Source organism: Enhydra lutris, unplaced genomic scaffold (assembly GCF_002288905.1).
Source record: "Enhydra lutris kenyoni isolate GAN:26980312 unplaced genomic scaffold, ASM228890v2 scaffoldscaffold54, whole genome shotgun sequence".
In the NCBI taxonomy this organism is placed as follows: Eukaryota; Metazoa; Chordata; class Mammalia; order Carnivora; family Mustelidae; genus Enhydra; species Enhydra lutris.
Genome location: NW_019154138.1, coordinates 3,531,896 through 3,550,028, shown reverse-complemented (window position 1 = coordinate 3,550,028; position 18,133 = coordinate 3,531,896). Strand labels below are relative to the sequence as shown.

At 45.7% G+C, this 18,133-nt stretch overlaps 2 protein-coding genes across 6 annotated transcripts in view; one reads left to right on the top strand and one right to left on the bottom strand.

Annotated features, from left to right (window-relative positions):
- The window catches only part of LOC111157360 (bromodomain containing 7), a 35,211-nt gene extending 21,954 nt beyond the window's left edge, over positions 1–13,257 (top strand). Inside the window, exons 7-17 of one of the 2 annotated variants that reach the window (XM_022518704.1) lie at positions 3,327–3,511; positions 4,494–4,617; positions 5,237–5,312; positions 7,343–7,450; positions 7,826–7,961; positions 8,424–8,535; positions 10,085–10,141; positions 11,271–11,382; positions 11,655–11,798; positions 12,531–12,674; positions 13,020–13,257. In XM_022518704.1, the coding sequence (XP_022374412.1) occupies positions 3,327–3,511; positions 4,494–4,617; positions 5,237–5,312; positions 7,343–7,450; positions 7,826–7,961; positions 8,424–8,535; positions 10,085–10,141; positions 11,271–11,382; positions 11,655–11,798; positions 12,531–12,674; positions 13,020–13,075 (1,254 nt within the window). In that variant the 3' untranslated portion in view covers positions 13,076–13,257. Of the gene's footprint in view, positions 1–3,326; positions 3,512–4,493; positions 4,618–5,236; positions 5,313–7,342; positions 7,451–7,825; positions 7,962–8,423; positions 8,536–10,084; positions 10,142–11,267; positions 11,383–11,654; positions 11,799–12,530; positions 12,675–13,019 lie in introns of both variants that reach the window. The other variant, XM_022518703.1, reaches the window with a different exon arrangement.
- A 1,354-nt stretch (positions 13,258–14,611) lies between these two features.
- The window catches only part of LOC111157326 (adenylate cyclase 7), a 30,982-nt gene continuing 27,460 nt past the window's right edge, over positions 14,612–18,133 (bottom strand). For 3 of the 4 annotated variants that reach the window (XM_022518651.1, XM_022518649.1, XM_022518652.1), the window contains 3 exons: positions 17,993–18,107; positions 17,288–17,412; positions 14,612–17,120 (listed from right to left, as the gene is read on the bottom strand). In XM_022518651.1, the coding sequence (XP_022374359.1) occupies positions 16,974–17,120; positions 17,288–17,412; positions 17,993–18,107 (387 nt within the window). In that variant the 3' untranslated portion in view covers positions 14,612–16,973. The remainder of the gene's footprint in view (positions 17,121–17,287; positions 17,413–17,992; positions 18,108–18,133) is intronic. The other variant, XM_022518650.1, reaches the window with a different exon arrangement.

Here is an 18,133-nt window from a genome sequence, read left to right as displayed (position 1 = left end):
AGAGCAAGACAGGAGAGGGATTTTGTGAAGAAGAAATGAGTGGGGGTATAAGTCAGGAAGCACGAGGAAGAAATCAGAGTGAAGAGCTTGGGCCCAGACTCAGAGGAGTTAGAGGAGAGTAGGAATGAGTCATGTGTAGATGCACACAGTTTCCCACTCATTACAGTGACCATCTGTATCACAGTTTTACATTTGAAGAATTGTCTTGGTGTGCAGATGTCGGAGTATGGGCTTGGCTCTCAATGATTCTCAGATCCATTTAATTGGGAAGGAAAAACATTTGCCTTGGTGATGATTCTTGTACTCCTAATGTTCAGGTGGCATCAGGTCCTGCCCTTTCCTACAGACTTAAGAAACTGTAATGTAAACCAGTTACCCGTCTTTGGCAAAATCTACAAAGGAAAGGGGACTATAAAATGTTTATCCCACTCCTTGCAGGAAGACTCAATCCAGCCCCAAGCCATATTCCAGGTTTAAAAATCTGCAAATGCTTGTTATTACATTTGAAATGAAAGTGCATCCTGCAGATGTAGTCTTTAGTCACTCCAAAATGTGCACATTAAATTTTTGTAGAGAAGTTGAATTTGCAGTAACCCAAGTAAATTTATCAACTTTGATTTACCATTACTTTCTTTTCTTCACATAATATAGTTAATATAACATGCAAAAGATTCCGGTATCTCTTGAATTTTATTGGGGGTGGGATGGCTGGAAGCACAGAAAATAAACTTTCTTCTCCACTTTCCCTTTTCTCTCTCTGTTGTCTTCCTTTTTTTCAGATCTCTTCCTGTTGAGGAGCCCTACCCATCCTGTGTTATAGCTTCCTGTTGACTGTTCTCTCCACCCTAAATGGGAGGGATTCTTACAACAGTGATTTTTAAATATTTAAATTTAGATCTTCTGAGTTAACTCTTCTAATAGCGGTACTCCCAAGGGAGGCCAGCACACCCTTCCCATGAATGGTGTCTTTTTAAAAGATCACTGGTTTTGAATGTTCAGTGTAAAGATTATAGAGCAGTCATTTATCATTTTTTTCATTTACACACAAGTAGCGACTATTAGTAGACATTTTTTATGAAGAGTGGACATAGTCGAATAACTTTTTTGCTCACCTAGATAAATACTAGAATGCTGCATTATACTACAAAGAATAATGCAGACTACTCTTTGTAGCACAGTAGCTTTAGAATCAAAGTTCATGTCCTGGCTGTGCACTCGAGATGCTGAGTGACCTTGCTCGGCCTCGGTAGTCCTTACCTCGTGGAGCCAGGCCGCCGTGCAGGATGCATGTATAAGCACGCGAGTGTTAGCTGTGGCAAAGAGTCAAGCCCTTTCAGTCATTTGATGTTGTAAAATTGAGGAAAATAAATAGTATGCTGATTCAGAGACAATCTTAATTATTAAAAAAAAAAAAAAGACTTTCAAAGTAAAATCAAACTCAGCTTTTTCCAATGATTTATGTTGAAATTTAGAAGATTTCTCTAATTCTCTTAATTTTGTGTGTGATATTTTTTAAAATTCCAAAATGTTCTTAATGTAGGTTCTGCTTTATAAAATTCTAAAGTGGAAATAAAAAGATAACTGAGAACTTCGTGACCTAAGCCCATTCATTTAACACCATTTATTGGGTACTAGCAGTGTACCAGTCTCTGATTTAGGTCCTCGAGATAGAGCTGGGTAAGGAATTACCTACGTGACATGCGCAAGGGAAAACACAAAAGGTTCCAGAGATTATCATACTCACTAATATTTTTTAGGTGTATATTAAAATAAGACATGTTTTTAAAAATCAAATTGGCACATTCTTTTAAATACTATTCAGTTTGATAAGGATTCAGAGAAACTTTAAAACATTGATATATGCGTTGATAAAACTTCTCTGGAGAGTAGTTTGGCAGTAAATATCAAAACCTGATGACCTAGTGTTTTCACTTCTAGGATTTTTTTTTTAATATAGTTGACATCCAGTATCACTTTTGGGAATTCATCCTAAAGAGATATTCTTGGAGAGATTTATTTACAGTGATGTTCATGAGAACTATTTGTAATAGTGGGAACTTGGAAATAATTTAAATGTCCAATAGTGGAATGTTAATTACACCATGGTACACAGGATAATATACGATACACTTGTTAAAAAGTCTTTAAAGAGTATTTAATGATGCGGATGGAAAATTATTATAATTCATTAATGAAAAAAATGCATGTTACCAAATATACAGTATAATTCTAATTTGCTAGTATGTGTAATGCTTAGAGAAATAGTCGCTTAATGATAAATTAACAAAGTTTATATTTTCTCCTCTACCCAAATCTTTGTCTACAATGAAATATATTACTTGGATAGTTTTAAGATTACCTTAAAATAAAAGTTCAGTAAAAACAGCAGCTCCTCATTCTGGATGCTATCACAGTCTGCACTGCTAATTCAGCAGTGTGATGAGACAGGGCCCCTCATGAGACCCCAGAGGCCTGGCCTTCATTACTGGTTCTGTGACCCTAGGTGAGATATTTAGCATTTCTGGGCTATGTTGTTCTTATTTGAATGACCTCTGGTCCTTTCCAGTTTTCAGTTTCTCTTATTCTGCAAAAGTCTTCCCTGGCGTTGCCATGCAGCCCGTATTTTATCCAGGGACAGTGCTCAGAGTTAAAAGACAGAATAGTTGCTAGAAACAAATGTGCCTCCAGAAACCTCAAGCCCTCAGCCACAAAGAAAATTTCACAGCATACCAATGCAGTGGAAAATTAAGTACATGTCTCACTAAATAGAAACAAGACTACTTTGGTAAGAAGAACATTATGCTTTCTGGGAAAGAAACTATGCTAGCAACCTTTTATTCTCCTGGAAGCATGTTTTCACACAGAAATGCCAGCGGCCTCGGGTGATCCTAGGATACTGGAGTATAAGGGTACTCACGTGTTCACATCCTCTAGCTTTTGAAATACCTGGTAACTCTTAAATTCAAAAAAAAAAAGCCATTCTGTTATATATAAAATTTAAACAATGTTAAACTAAGTTCTCCTTTTTGAAGTTAGTACTGCAAAGAATACTTAGTACTTATTCATGCTTTCTTTTCTACAAACGTTTTGATGATGTAATCAAGTTAAAAAGCATTCTCTTACGTTGGAAATTAAATTATCTGGATTGAAGAAATAGACAGTATTGTCCTGGTTCCCAAACATACTCTCTTGGTATAATTACGTTTAATTGCTTTTCTTCCTTAGTTAATGACAGAGTAAGTGCAAACTCAAATTGTGAGAAAGAAATGCATCACTTTAAAAATTAATGACAAATATGCAATGAGAATATTCTTGAATATTTTTAGGAGAGAATTCAGAGCCTGAAGCAGAGCATAGAATTCATGGCAGACTTGCAGAAAAGTCGAAAGCAGAAAGATAGAACAGACACCTCGCAGAGTGGGGAGGACAGCGGCTGCTGGCCGAGAGAAAGGGAAGACTCTGGAGATACTGAAGCACAAGCCTTCAAGAGTCCCAATAAGGAAAACAAAAAGTAAAGAATCTTTGGAATATTTAAGTTAAGCTATCTTTTTCAGACCATTAAGGGGGGAAAATACTGTTTCAGTGCCTGCCTTGGGAAGACCAAGTCATGGTTGGTTTTTGGCATGAAAGTCCATTTTGGTGATAATTCCCATCTTCTCATACAAAGCACTATATGGAATTGTTTAAACATAGTTTAGAAAACAGTTCTGAATGTGTATTCTTATGAAGGTAGTTTTAAAACCAGTAAATTATCTTTAGGGACTTTGTGAATTTATTGAAATAGAACTCTCTGTTGAAGAAAAACATCTGCATTTGTTACCTCATTCCATAAAGGGTCTGAGACCATAAATTCAGCCTGCGCATAGTCGAAGCTGCTTCCTGAACGGATGGGCCATTGCTGAGGTGTGTGTGTGGCCTCCACCAGACGGCACCTGGTAGGAGCGGTAACTCAGCACTGGTCCCCCCAGGCAGGCCCGGCCGTGCGCGCTTGTGTCCACCTGCTCCCACCACTGACTGACCAGCAGCCCTGAGGCCCCGCACCTCACTGTCCACTCCGGAAGAGGGTTCTAGTGAGCAGGCTGGGATTTCTGTTGGCGTAAGGCAAAGAAAGTAAAATTGTGACGTACTCTTACTCTGTTTCTAAGATTTGTATAATTTAAAATGTATCTCATTTTAAACTTAGAAACTGGACTTTAAAAAGAAAATGATGTGTCCCTTTTGAGGTAGAATCCATTTGTGTGACTGCATTGAGAAAAACGCCCAAGACATAGCGCCGGACACACACAGGAGAGAACTGAGCCGAGCGTCAGGTCGGCCTTGCTGCGCGGGTGTCACAGGTGCTCCCGGGCCGCCGGAGCAACAGAGCTTTAATGGGCCACTGTAGTGCCAATGGCTCCGATTGAGTTGTGCTCCCGTTTGGAACTGATCTTAATGTTTTCATCTTATCTTTTTTTTTTTTTTTTTTTTTACTTAGTATTAATGTGTGTTTACAGGAAAGACAAAGATACACTTGAAGATAAATGTAAGAGCAATACTATAGAAAGAGAGCAGGAGCAGATAGACCGCATCGTTAAGGAATCTGGAGGGAAGCTGACCAGGCGGCTTGTTAACAGCCAGGTGACTGGGCTTTGTCTTTCTTCTTCTCACCACCGACTGTGTGGTCGTGGGGGCGTGCAGTCAGATTGCTTGTGCACTTTCAACCCATACCTGCCGTAGAGCAGTTCAGTACAACACGCAGAGAAGTCCGTTTTAATAATTTATTTGTAAAGTACATGATGAATCTTTTCCTCTGTTACTGGATTTTAGTGCGGTTAATGTGTTCTAAACTTGGAAAATGAACATTTATACTCTGGCCTCTTGAAATCATTGTTTAGCACATTGGTTTAAAACGAAGTGGATTAATATGTGACTTTCAGCAGTCACTCCCCTCCCCTGGTCTCCAGTATCCTCCTTCTTTAATAGAGTAGGCAGAACAGAGGGGCCTAAAGGCCCCCCCCACACAGCTCTTTACCATCCTGAGTTCTCCCTAACCTTCATTTCTGCAGCGCATTAGCCCTTGTGTGTATGGAGCCAAGTGGGAAAGTCAGTATCTAAGTATAACAGTGATAACCCTTAATACTAGTTTGATGAAGTTTAAGGCTTTCTAGTATGAGATATGTATACGCACATGTACTTGCATACGAATGCGGTATATATAGAATGGTTTATGACATTTGAATACTTCGGGTCATTGCAGTGTGAGTTTGAAAGGAGAAAACCAGATGGAACAACAACACTGGGGCTTCTCCATCCTGTGGATCCCATTGTAGGAGGTAAGTCCACAGGTCATAACGCACATGAACTTGCTGCTTGGCAACAAGCAGCAGCCTGGGTGACACTGAGCAGTCCGCCTGTGGCAGCTCCCCCAGAGAACTTGGCCAGACACCGTGCATTTTGGCTGATAGCTAGCCCGAATTTACCGCCTCTTAAAGCAGGTGCTATATAGGTCCAGGGTTCTCTAGAATACAAAGTCCCTGGAATAGCAGACCCACCAATAAAGCCGGAAAATGACATAATTTCTAGCTCTGGCTCTAAGACACCATGGTATGTACACTCAGTATTTCGGGAGGTATCTCAAAACTCCCTTATCATAACATCATAAATCTGACTGGCTTTTTAAATTTTAGTGACTAGAACACACATGCATGCCCTGTAGTTCCATACTAGTCACGGGAGAACAGGTCTGCTAATGCTGTGTGTCGCTGTGGCCGGTCGCAAGTTGGTAAAGGTCGGGAAGCATGGCTTTAGAACCCCAGTCATATTTTTATTTTCTCAGGTGGTATTTTAATGGCGATAGTATAGGGAATAGTTTGAGATGTGACGTAAGAAGAACTTTTCGTCATTCATCTGAGGGGGAGGAGCGTATGTCAGGATAAGCAAACCTGAGAATGTTACTTTATAAACACCCATTTCATGCTGCCATCATGAGAGAGATCACCAGCCACACAGAAACGAGCGATGACACCTCAGCGAACAGTCTCCAGTACTTACCGTTGTGCTGCAGGCACAGCCTGGGAGCTGGAGGTGGAGCAGGGTGTAAGGTAGGGAGCAGAACAGGAGAGAGGAGTCCCTTCCCCTTTCGTCTGGGGTGGCGAGTGGAGGAACGAAAGTGAATCATCGTGTGAGGAGCCGCATCCCGTCCGCCGTGAGGAGGGCAGCTGTGACAGCACGCGGCAGAAGCAGCCCTGGTGTCGGGGCCAGAGAAGGCTTCCTTATCCCTTAGCGAGGTGATGTGTAGATTGGTCCCAAAAACGCAAGGGTGAGGGGTGAGGGTAAGAGACCTTGACGCATCTCTGGATGCGTTTGAGGAGTGCACAGGGAGCCCACTGATGTCTTCGAGCATCGCAGTCCACTCTTGAAACACTGGCAGGGTTCCTTGGCTTAGAAGAGGAACTGGTGTTGTCCAGGGTAAGAGGGAAAAAAAAAACTCACTTTTTGCTTTTTATGCGAACTTTGCGTAGTAGAAGTTTCTGTGGTCTTGGATCAACGGAAATGCTGCCAGACTGAGAACACTGCTCTTTCTGGTGTAGTCGTGGCAAAGATTCGGTGGTAAGGAGATGCAGCTAACGATTTAGGTGACATCTTACAATCTGCCCCTTCTTTGTGTCCCACGGTCTGTCTGCCCTTGCTCTGCTGTCTTGCCTTTCCGTTCCTGGAGGCAGTGTCTCTGTGGCCCAGGCTGAGCTCTGCACATGGCAGCAGCCCCCAAAGGGCCCATGTCCTGCTATGCGGTGGAAGCTTTGCCCCTGTTCACTTCTCAGGTTCATCTTCCTTGCAGACTGCTTGCTTCGAGGGAGAGCAGACCCAATTTAGGTGTGCCACATCTCTCCCAGGCGCTTTCATTCTGTCACCGTGGTCACCTGTGGCCACAGCCTCTATTCTGGACAGTGGCGGGGGAAGTAGCCTGCCTCATAGGTACTAGTTTTTCCTGAATATATCATGAGTTCTTGTCTTTAATCAGGTATTTTTCCTTAGTCTTTTACTAACCTTTTCTACTGGTTTACTTCCATCAAAGTTAAGTTTCAACCTTTAAATCCTTAATTATTTTTTTAAGTGAAATGCAACATGATTATAAAGAATTGCAAGAAAACAGTAGAGTATGATGAAAAGGATCGGCTGCAGGTGCTGGCTACGCTCCTTCCTTGCCGAGATTTCTGTAGGTAACTGTTGGGTGTAGGAAGGGCCACCCAGGCTCCTGGACAGAGTCACAGAGACGGCATGAAGCAGTGTGCGTGCACACAGCCCGCGGAGCCCCCCTCAGCTCCTGACCGTGTGCACCTCCCACACTGCTCTTCCGTTTCAGAACCAGGCTACTGCCCCGTGAGATTGGGAATGACAACTGGAAGGCTTCAGTCTGGAGTGAATACTTTGCAGGGGTTCAAGGAAGACAAAAGGAACAAAGTCACTCCAGGTAAGCCTTTGTGTTTCTCTTCTCACCCAAGCAGTTAGGGGAGGGAAAAAGCATAATTACCATTTATTTAATTCTCTTGGTGGTATTTTTGCAACATGAATCAGCTGTTTTATTAACTCTGGAAGAAGCTGTAAAATCAGCTATTAGTATTCAAAGTGAGTTTTATGCTTGCTTTCTTCTGTCTCCCCTTTGTGGGGAAAAAGTCACTTGAGTTATGACTCCCCAAGGATCTGGGAGGGGGAAATACTTACCTTGGATTTTTTATACCTGTCAGTGAAGTACTAAAATTAGAAGGGAATAACCTTTAGTAAAACAAAAATTAGATTGACACACAAGTAAAAGAATAGTACTGTAGTATTTGATTTCTGTCAACAGTGTTATACTTGAATTACGGGCCCTACAGTTCTTATGCTCCACATTATGACTCCACATTTGCAAATATTAGCAAGGACGATTCGGATCTGATCTATTCAGCCTATGGGGAAGACTCTGACCTTCCCAGTGATTTCAGGTGAGTGACCGGTTCGCCGGTGTCCTGAATGCCACGTTCTCCTGAAACACTGACAGACCTGTGAATATCCAGGGGGCGTGGTCCGAACCGGATGGGTAACCCGGGGACTCCTGGGACACGTGTAAGTCCTGCGGGGGGAATAAGGTCACCTCAGGGAGGAAGTGAAGGGCAGGAGCAAGTCCAGGACGGAGCCCTGGAGCCTCCGCCTCAGAGAGTCTTGTTTCTGTCTGAAGGTTGCCCCAGGAGCATTTCATTTCACTGTGTTCTTGATGCTCTTTAGTTCGCTCGAGGTGATAAAGGTGTCACTGGTAAATCTGTAAATAGGGTGACAGACCTAAACGGAGATTCTCACACCTGGCACATAAAGTGAGGCGTGTCTGATGGAAACAGTTGACTGGGATAGAAAGATTCAGCCAATGGACGATTTATATGGAAGTGACATTCCGGCTCTCTCTGTTTCAGCATCCATGAGTTTTTGGCCACGTGCCAGGATTATCCTTACGTGATGGCGGACAGTTTACTGGATGTTTTAACAAAAGGAGGCCATTCTAGAACCCTGCAAGAGTTGGAGATGGTAAGAAGGCTGCTCAAGAAATGGGTAATTTATTGTTGGCTCTGAGCATTAGTCACTGAGTGTTATGAAACCATGGGAGTCACCAGGGTGACAGCTGAGCTGCATTCCCCTGAAAAGCCAGGCCGGCCTGGGTGGGGACCTCGGGTGGAGGACAATGAACGGAAATGGTAAGTCAGCTACCAGGGTCTGTGAGGGCCAGAATACCGTCATTATCTCCCGATCTTGGGAATGTAGGAATCAGAATGGAGTTAACAACTCAGAATTCAGCTCGTGCTCTGTACCCTAACAAAAAAGGAAAGTGTTACTCACTGGCTTGAAACTGAGTTGACTAAAATGATAGAGAATGTCCTTTCCTTTATTATTCAGTAACAGCACAGCGGTGGGGTCACAAGGAAAAAAGTAAGAAGTTTCCTCTTTGCTCTCTGCCGTTAACACCTGTAAACTGTCTCCAGTTTAGTTGGCCATAGTTCATCATCTGGAATAATCACACCCTCAGCTCAAAGATTAGAACCAGAAAATGTCCCTCCTGATAAGTAGAGGAGAGTCAAGCTCCACAATGTCCTTGTCACCGTAGGTAGAAGAACCCTGTGTGTGTCTCCGGGAGTCCTCTTCCTGAGGGCTGTGGCTGCTGTTGGCTTGTCCTCTGCCCCCACGTGGCTGCTGGGCCCTGGGTGACTCGGCGGTGCTGGGTCAGCACCTCAGGTTCAGTGAGAATTGCCGTACAGTCTTCATGCAGGAACGGCTTTCCTCACGTGACCTAAAAAAAATGCCACTTCACATCTGTTCAGAAATATTTTTCCTGTAACCCTTCCATGAATCTGAATTAATTAATAGTCTTCAGCTACAATTGAATAGCTTTCCTTTGGTTGGGTAGGGCAGTAGATTTCAGATCTAAAGTTTCTCTGTTGATCCAGCATATCTTTGCAGGCTGTGTCTTAGAAAATTTTAAAAAGTTATATATAAGGATACATCATTTATAATTTTAAAAAATTGGGAATTGGTTAAAAAAATCATACAGCCTTTCAAAAAGATCGCATCATTATTGATTTTCATGCATGATACATTTGTCTGTTGTTTATGTGTGTGTGTGATTTCTGACAGGTAGGATTATAAGCAGCTTTCACATTCTCCATAGCATTTGAATATAGTAATCCTCTCTTATCCGAGAATGTTGCTCTCAATGCAAAATAGTCCCTAGAATGCCTCTATTTTCTGCTTGTGCTAGACTCACCTGTTGTTGAAAACCGACTCCCATTTATTAGGTACTTCTGTGCTGTTTACCAGATACCTTCATATATGTTCATAGCTTTTTTGCTCAGGCACAGAAAGATCAATCTTGAAGTACCAGTAATAGGTACTCTTGACACAAGTGCTCTCAAAATGCCCACTTGCTGTATCTGACTGGTTTTTTTTATTTAAAAAATTAAATTCCAGTAATCCATATTCTTATTCCTTATCTTGAAACTCTTAACATTTCTTTTTATTTTCCTTGATATTTACCTCTTTAATATATCTTTGAATAAAACGTTGTTTGTCTTTAAACTTCTAGTCATCACCTGAAGATGACGGCCAGACTGGGAGCCTTGACTCTGAAAAAGAAATGGAGGTGATTGTATTTCATTCTTCGTAAAAAATATTTAATGGGAGGTTAAGCCAAAAGGCCCAAATGATAAAGCTTTATTTTAAAAGAACATTATTTGTTGCGTATCTTTGTAAATAACAGCACTCTCTCCGCTGGGGAGAGTGGGGAGCAGGCAGCGGCTGGTGCAGCGCACGGGCCTGTGAGCCGGGGCCGGCCCCGCCCACCACACTGCATAAATGTACGTGCTATAGGAACGCTATAGGAACGCAGATTGCAGACACCCGCTGCTCTGCATAGCCGAGGAGGTCCTCCCAGAGAGCACACTGGGCCCGCTGGGCCTAGAAAGATGAAGACATTCTCCCAGCAGGCAGTGGGAAGTGGGCCGAAACTGCACGTGTAGTGACAGAAGCAGACACAAGGGGACAAGGCCCATGTGCAGAGAGCACAGTTGGCATGTGAGCATGATTTATGAGCAGAGGAGGGGAGGTGCGGAGGCCTGCACAGGGGAGGCCCTGACGATGGAGAAGCTGAGGTTTTTCCCCAGAAGATGGGAGGCTCTGAGGAAATGTGGAGGGGGAGAGGGTTTGGAGGAGGAGACTTGTGAAGGGCTCTGGGGCTTGTCTGAGTAAAACTCTGACGAGCGTGGCAACACAAGGGAGGGGACTAAAGAGCCCACAGTAGAAGCAAGTACAGTAGAAGCCAAGTCCATCACCTCAGGCTCAGGCTCTGCTGCGGGAGAGCAAGTATATACACTGGGGCCAAAACACTGCCTGTGAGCCTCGGTTTCCGAGGCATCGTCCCAGTCCACCAGGAACTCCAGCTCCAGTGGCATAGACAGGACCAAGGCCCTTGTTCCTTCCATCTTTAGAGAGGCTGCCAGGTGGAACAAACAATGGGTGTTGTGTAGGACACGTCGTTTCATTTTCAGGAAGTACGCCTTCGTGGATAGTGTTCGGCCCAGATTGGGGAATAGCACTCTACAAGTATTCGGGGATGGTTTTGTAGGTATCAGAATTGTAACTCCAAAGTGAATAGGTGGATAACGTGGCCTGGAAACACAAACCATCTTACAGAGGTCTCATTCTAGCACCGCTGGGGCTTAATAAGCCCAGGTAATAACTTTTTTTTTTTCCCTTTCCCTTTTTTAAAGCAGATTACAGAAATAGAGCCAGCGGGGCATTTAGACTCCAACAGTCGGGACCGGCTCACAGCACTGAAAGCAGTAACAAATTTTGGTGCTCCTGTTGAAGTTTTTGACTCTGAGGGTGAGTGTCCCTTCATGACCTGGGCAGTCACGATTTAGTGTCACATTACTCCAGATTGACACTGCCACTAACCACAGGAAGATCTTGACTGGCCATGCTTCCGCGAAGAGTAAAGCATGTCTCTAGTGTTTTCTTTTAAGGGGGATTACTCCTTTGAGGAGAGAAAACTAGCCAATAAGTAGCAAAACCCCAGAGCATAGGACACAACCGCCCAAGGTCAGACACAGGTAGGTCCGTGTTTTCTTTAGTGTGTTACTCTTCGCACCACACAGAAGCTGAAATGTTCCAGAGGAAACTTGATGAGACCACCAGATTGCTCCGAGAGCTCCAGGAAGCCCAGAATGAGCGTCTGAGCACCAGACCCCCTCCCAACATGATCTGTCTCCTGGGTCCATCGTACAGGGAAATGCATCTCGGTACGTTACACCTCTGGTAAAAGGAGAATGGGGTCCTTAGAAGGAAAACCTTCTGAGAAGCGACACCACTGTCAGCAGCGCCGAAGTGAACCACGGACGGTTCCTTTATTGCATTCACATAGTTGGCCCTTGAACAACGCAGGGGTTAGGGGTGCCAGCTGACCTCCTTCCTCCCCTGCCCCGCGGGTTGAAAATCCATGTGTAATTTTTTTTTTTTTTTTTTTTAAAGAGATTTACTTATTTGATGGAGAGAGATCACACGTAGGCAGAGAGGCAGGCAGAGAGAGAGGGGGAAGCAGGCTCCCCACTTAGCAGAGAGCCCGATGCGGGACTCGATCCCAGGACCCCGAGATCATGACCTGAGCCGAAGGCAGCGGCTTAACCCACTGAGCCACCCAGGCACCCCCATGTGTAATTTTTGACTCCCCCCAAACTTGAACAGCCTTCTGCTGACTGGAAGCCTTACCTACAAACAGTCAACTAACATATTTAGTATGTCGAATGTATACTGTTTCTTACAGTAAAGAAAAGATTAAAATAATAACGAAGAGAATAGGTTTACAGTCCTGTGCTTGTCAAAAAAAAAAAAAAAGATCTTTGTATCCGTGGACCGGCTCACCTCCAGCCCCTGCAGTTCCAGGGTCGGCTTTGCATTGCTCTTTTGTTTTTTGTTCATTATGTAAAGGAACCGTGTTTTAACACCTAGAACTGTTTCTCTTTTCTTTTCGCTAGCTGAACAGGTGACCAACAATCTGAAAGAACTTGCACAGCAAGTCACTCCAGGCGACATCGTCAGCACGTACGGAGTTCGAAAAGCAATGGGGATCTCCATCCCCTCCCCCATCGTGGAAAACAGCTTTGTAGATTTAACAGAAGGTACGTGCCCTTTGTTTTTGGGAGGATGGAGGGCTGTTGTGAGTAAAGGAACATCGGTCCTTTCCCCTCGAGGAACACTGGAAAAATTATCTCTGCGTGTTGACATTGTATAAAATGTTTTTATTAATTCTTTAGACAAGATGTAAGGGAAACAAAGATTTGACACATTTGCAAAAAAAAAAAAAAAAAAAAAACCCCCAAAAATGATACCCTAGTAGTACATCTAGTTTTTAACCTTGAACGAGGTAAAGAAGAGCTGTCAGCACTTAACTCCTCTGGATGATACCTTTACCTTTTAATTAAAAGGGGAAAAGTGCTGAATGAGGCTGTAACTTTTCCTTTCAGATTTTGAAGAACTGAAAAGGACTGGTGTTGCCGAGTGTGGACCTGATGGGATTTGAAGCTCACTGGTATTTCATTATATATTATGTACATATTTTTTTTCATTCTTAACTTGGAAATGCTTTTCAGAAGATATTAAATATTTGTAAATTGTGTTTTTAATTAAACTTTGGAACAATTAATTTTAATGTTCCAGAGATTGGACTTGTATTAGGTAATAAAGCTGAGCCTGGGACTATGAGCCCTGTTGGTGCTGTCAGCTGAGTTGCCCCAAGGCTGGGTCTGAGGGGGAAGTGATAGAGAAACACTTAAGAAATAAAACAGCCTTTTCAGGACCCTTCGTTAAAAGCAGCAAGTCCGGGGCACTGGGTGGCTCAGTGGGTTAAAGCCTCTGCCTTCGGCTCAGGTCATGATCCCAGGCTCCTGGGATCGAGCCCCGCATCGGGCTGTCTGCTCAGTAGGGAGCCTGCTTCCCACTCTCTTTCTGCCTACTTGTGATCTGTCAAATAAATAAAATCTTCCCCCAAAAAAGGCAGCAAGCCCCCCAAATAACTGAACTCCCTCATTTTTCCGCATTTGTCAAAACTCATTAAAGAAATTACAACCAAATAGTTCCTGACTTACCAGATTTCACCTAGATGATTTATCCAAAGAAGGGCCTCATGAGAAAGGAATAGGATGGACTCAGACCTGTTGCCATCCCAAGTGGGCCTGGGCACAGTTGGGTCAGAATAGTGACAGTGCCGCTTTCCTTAGGGCATACAGACAGTACCAGAGCTCAGATGCTTCTTTAAAATCCCTATCCCGTGAGATTTTCCATCGTTACACTGTGAAAACAAATACTAGTAGATTCTAAGATTATTTTAAGTGCGTGTCCCCGGCATAACTGATGGGAATGCTGTCCTCCTGTAGAAGGATGAGGTGATGAGGTACGTCCCCTATGCCACTCTTCCTGTCCCCAGCCCCCCAGAAATCACACCAGAAGTTTCATAGCACTAACCTGTCCAGTGGTGCTGTTTGGTTTAGTTTTTCCATTTTTGAGAGGGTCACTTAGAACCACAATAAAAGAAGCTAAATAAGAAAGGAAATCACAGAACTTAAAGCAAAGTTTACATTTCTGTTTACTGTGTCTCCCAGGCCACCTGTGCCTCAGCATGTCTCTTGAACTGAGAGTCCTCTACTTTTATCTTGAAATACAAAGGTCGGCTGCTTGAGCAGATAACGGAGTGGGAGACCGGGAGACATGTGGTCCTCTTCCCTAACCAGGCACCACACGGCAGCCTGCTTCAGGGAACCCGACTTGGGCTGTACGGAGCCCCTATAAGACTCCCCTGCCCCCTGGATGGAAGCCATTTTATTTTTATTTTCCTGACTTTGAAAATGAACATTTAGCAAGAATAAGTGGGGTGAAGGGAAACTGATTCTCCAACACACCCAGTCTTAAAAATCTACTGAAAACCATATGCCCAAAGAACTTCAAAATTGTTAGGTATTTTATCAAGTCTTTTTTAGAGCTTAATTTTAATCTTTGAATTATTATTCAGGCAGTAATCTTCTCAAGCAGACCAAGAAAACACTGAAATTCAAAACACTTTAGGACATTGTTTTTCCAGATTGCTGATTTAATATATGAAAGGCTAAACAGAGTGGAAACACTGGTACTTTATAAAAATGAAGTATAACATTTTGAAACAAATGTTACAGATCTATAAATAGTCAGTATACAGAATAATTCCTAGTTATTCATATGTACCTTCTCAAAACCTGGTTTTGGACATGACCTATTATATACACCATGTATGCAGTGCTCAGTGATCTTCTGTTAGGAAATTTTCTTAATGAAGACTTCAGGTGTGACTTTCACTGGAGTCGGGGAGGCCACCTTCACACCGCCCCACGGCCCCTAGGAAAGGTCAGTGTTGGAAAAGGTACTTGTCCTATCATAAAACAGAATGACACCTGTGAGGAAAGGGCCCGGCCCCTGGAAAACACACTGAACAAAAGTGACAGCAGGTGCCTTTTAGGGTCCGTCCCACATGGTGGTCGGCACATCAGAAACAGACTTCCAAAATGTGCTTATCGGAGCACCGTGCTTGAATTGGAAATAAAAGACAGGACTGGATTTCTGTTGTTGAAGGATAAAAGTAACTCAAATATTGCCAGAGTAGAAGTAGGCCCGCCTCAGAGAGCCCCAGCACACCTACATGCATCCATATTGTATCTGTGACAGAACCTTCCTGAACCCTTCAGGGGAGCCCTGCTGCGCGGCCCTGGTCGCTGCCAATTAAGTGTACGGGTCACAGTGCAGTACTCACCGGAAACTATTCCTTTATATGAAAAGTTGGTGCAGAAAAGCAGTCTTTAAATGAGGTTATTCCCCTTAACAGCATTTTTGCCATAAAATCCCTTTGGACGGCAAGTTCTTGTACCTCGTTCATCTCTCTTCTAGTGACACGCAGGCCTCGCGGTGCTGGCGCACCCGGCCCCTCTGGCGGACCGGGTAAGCCCCTTCTGAGGCTGACAAGCCCGCAGCCAGGGTCCAAGCAGACCGCGGGGTCAGCTGCAGTCCTCCTGCCCTTGGCTGCGGCCCCGCGTCCACTGTTGAAGTCTCCCATGTGCAAGATTTCCCAGAATGGCGGGGGGTTCCCGGAGGACCCCGAGCTGGGAATCCCTGCTCTGTAGTGGAGTGCGGCTGGGGGAGAAACCCCGGGCACGCTCTGGTGAGGAGGCAGCGAAGCTGATCCAGCAAAAGGAGGGGGCAGTTCGGTTCCTTCTCACCTTGAAACACAGCTCGGGCTGACTCCTGATTCTCAACAGCTGAAGCGCTGAGACGCAGCTCGCAAACCTGGCTTTTCGCACTTGCCCTTGATCCCTGCAGTTCAGAGCAAGACCGTCCCAGCATTTCCGAGCAGGCTGGCTTCCCACATGGCCAACCTCTACACGCTTACGTGGAGTAGATGTTTTTCATTTTGAAGCTCTTCAAGTTAGGTGTGAGGACTAAAGAAAAGGAAGGAAGCGCTACAGGTGGCCCGCATCCTGTTTGCAGACTCCACTCCTTTCTACCACAGAAGCTAAGATTCCGCGGAAGGCTGCTGGGGAGCGTCCACACAGGCCCGACGGGTCGGGGCGGGGTGAGGAGGTGGTGCCCGACTTCCTGGGCTACCCCCGCTTGCCTTCCTGCTGGGAGACACACTCCGGGCCACACCACCCCCGGCTGGGCCAATCCAGAAACGAACACTAGACGGAAGGTTCTTGTGCCATGTCAAGGGTTAAAAAGCACACTGGGGGGAAGAGACTTTGTCTAGCATCTAGGAAGTCATTAAAAAGAATAAAACCTCCACTAATACTATAGCCATTTAAAACAGACACCTGCTAGAGATGACAAGAGGCAGTAAGTGTCCGCTGTGGTTTTTCCTCCCTACTGCGTAAAACCACAGATTGAAAACAGCCTTTTCAGCTCTATTTCCTGGAACGCCTGCGTGAGAAATGGAGAATCCTGCAGCTGATCGGCTGAGGAGCAAGGAGTGCCCAGCCCATCCTGGACGACTTGTCCTGGTTCTGTTCCTAGAAAAGACAGGTCCCGCTTGTGCACTCGCAGGCCAGGCAGGGTACATGTGGCGCATGGGAGATGGCCACAGCACCGAGGGGACTGAGCTGCTGACCCGCATGAGCGAGCCAGTCGCACGGTCCAGAGGCTGCGCTGTGGGCTCGGATGGCACGTGAGGCCTGGCTGCCCGTGCGTGGCAAGACTCTGTGGTCGCCTCGGGTTGGGGTCTGATGCGCCTTCCCAGAAACCCTCTGGCACAAGTCCGAGGGAGCCACGCACAGCCATCTGCTGGGTAGTGACCGCCAAACCCCGGAAATGCCTTTGTGACTGGCGTGGGGCTGAGGGGTCCCCTTGGCTTGTCTCGGGGAAGGAAATCCACTTCCAGCATGTTCTGCACCTACCAGAAGCCCTCAGTTCAGTCCCAGCCCTTGGAACTTGGCAGTGTCTGTACAGACAAAGTAAGTCCTCAGCTCGCCTTTGCCTTTGACGTTGATCAGTCCCCGGCATTCGCAAGAGTAACCTAGTCCCTGGAGGGTGGCGCACGTCTCTTCAGTAACCTGAAAGGAAGAGGACGGCCGTCATGGGAAGCAGGAAGGACACCTGCTGTTGGGGGTCAGGCAGAACCAACCCCGAGCTGCACACGTGTCTGGTGTCCCTCGAGCACATCAGGGCTAACCGATGCGCGGGTCCCCCTGTGGTCATAGGGGCCCCAGGTGAGTTGTACCTGGATCTTGCCAAGTTCTCCAGTGCTCTCCATCCGGCTAGCAACGTTGACCGTGTTTCCCCAGATGTCATACTGAGGCTTCCGTGCCCCGATCACTCCAGCAATCACGGGCCCGTGGTTTATGCCTGAAGGGGACATTTGCAGCTGGTGTGTCAGAGAGGCGGAACCTCAGGCTCTCTCCTTGGCAGCCACAGAAAGCACTGACAGCTGAAATGGGGGTTGGAGAGAGCTCCCCAAGCCGGTGGCAGGAGCTCTCATTCGGGGGGCAGGAGTGGCGCTCCCCTGGCAGCCCTCTTCCAGCTGCTCGCTGAGAGATCGGGCTGAGGTTTGCACTTTCCTAGCATCTGCTCATCTCCCAACACAGGACAAACGGGCTTTGAGCACCAGCCCTGTTAGCTAACACCCAGTAGTTAGATTAATAACTTGCTTTGTTCTCAGTATGTTTTAAGACTTATGGAAGGTGATTTTGGGGTTCTCAGTTTTCCGTAGTGTTCTCTTCCTATCTCTCAAAACTTTCAAAGGTAAGTTGATAATGCAAACCAAGAGTAATTGCCCCGTCGCCAGCGTTGTAAGACAAGAGGGAGTTGTCAGACCTTTCCTGCCGGACCGTGCAGTGCCCTGTCAGACCTGAGCGCGGGCGCGCCGGAGCCACGGGCCCCAGCCTCCCACCCCGAGCGCGGCCCAGCCGGCTCTCCGGGCCCTCACCGACGCGGAGGCGGAAGGAGTTGAAGGAGTGCCGGTTGATGCCGTCCAGCTTGCTCATCAGGGCGATGCTGAACTCCACCATGATGCCGATGTGTGCACGCTGCCGCTCCAGGTCCTGCGGGACAGGGCGCTGTGTGCGGG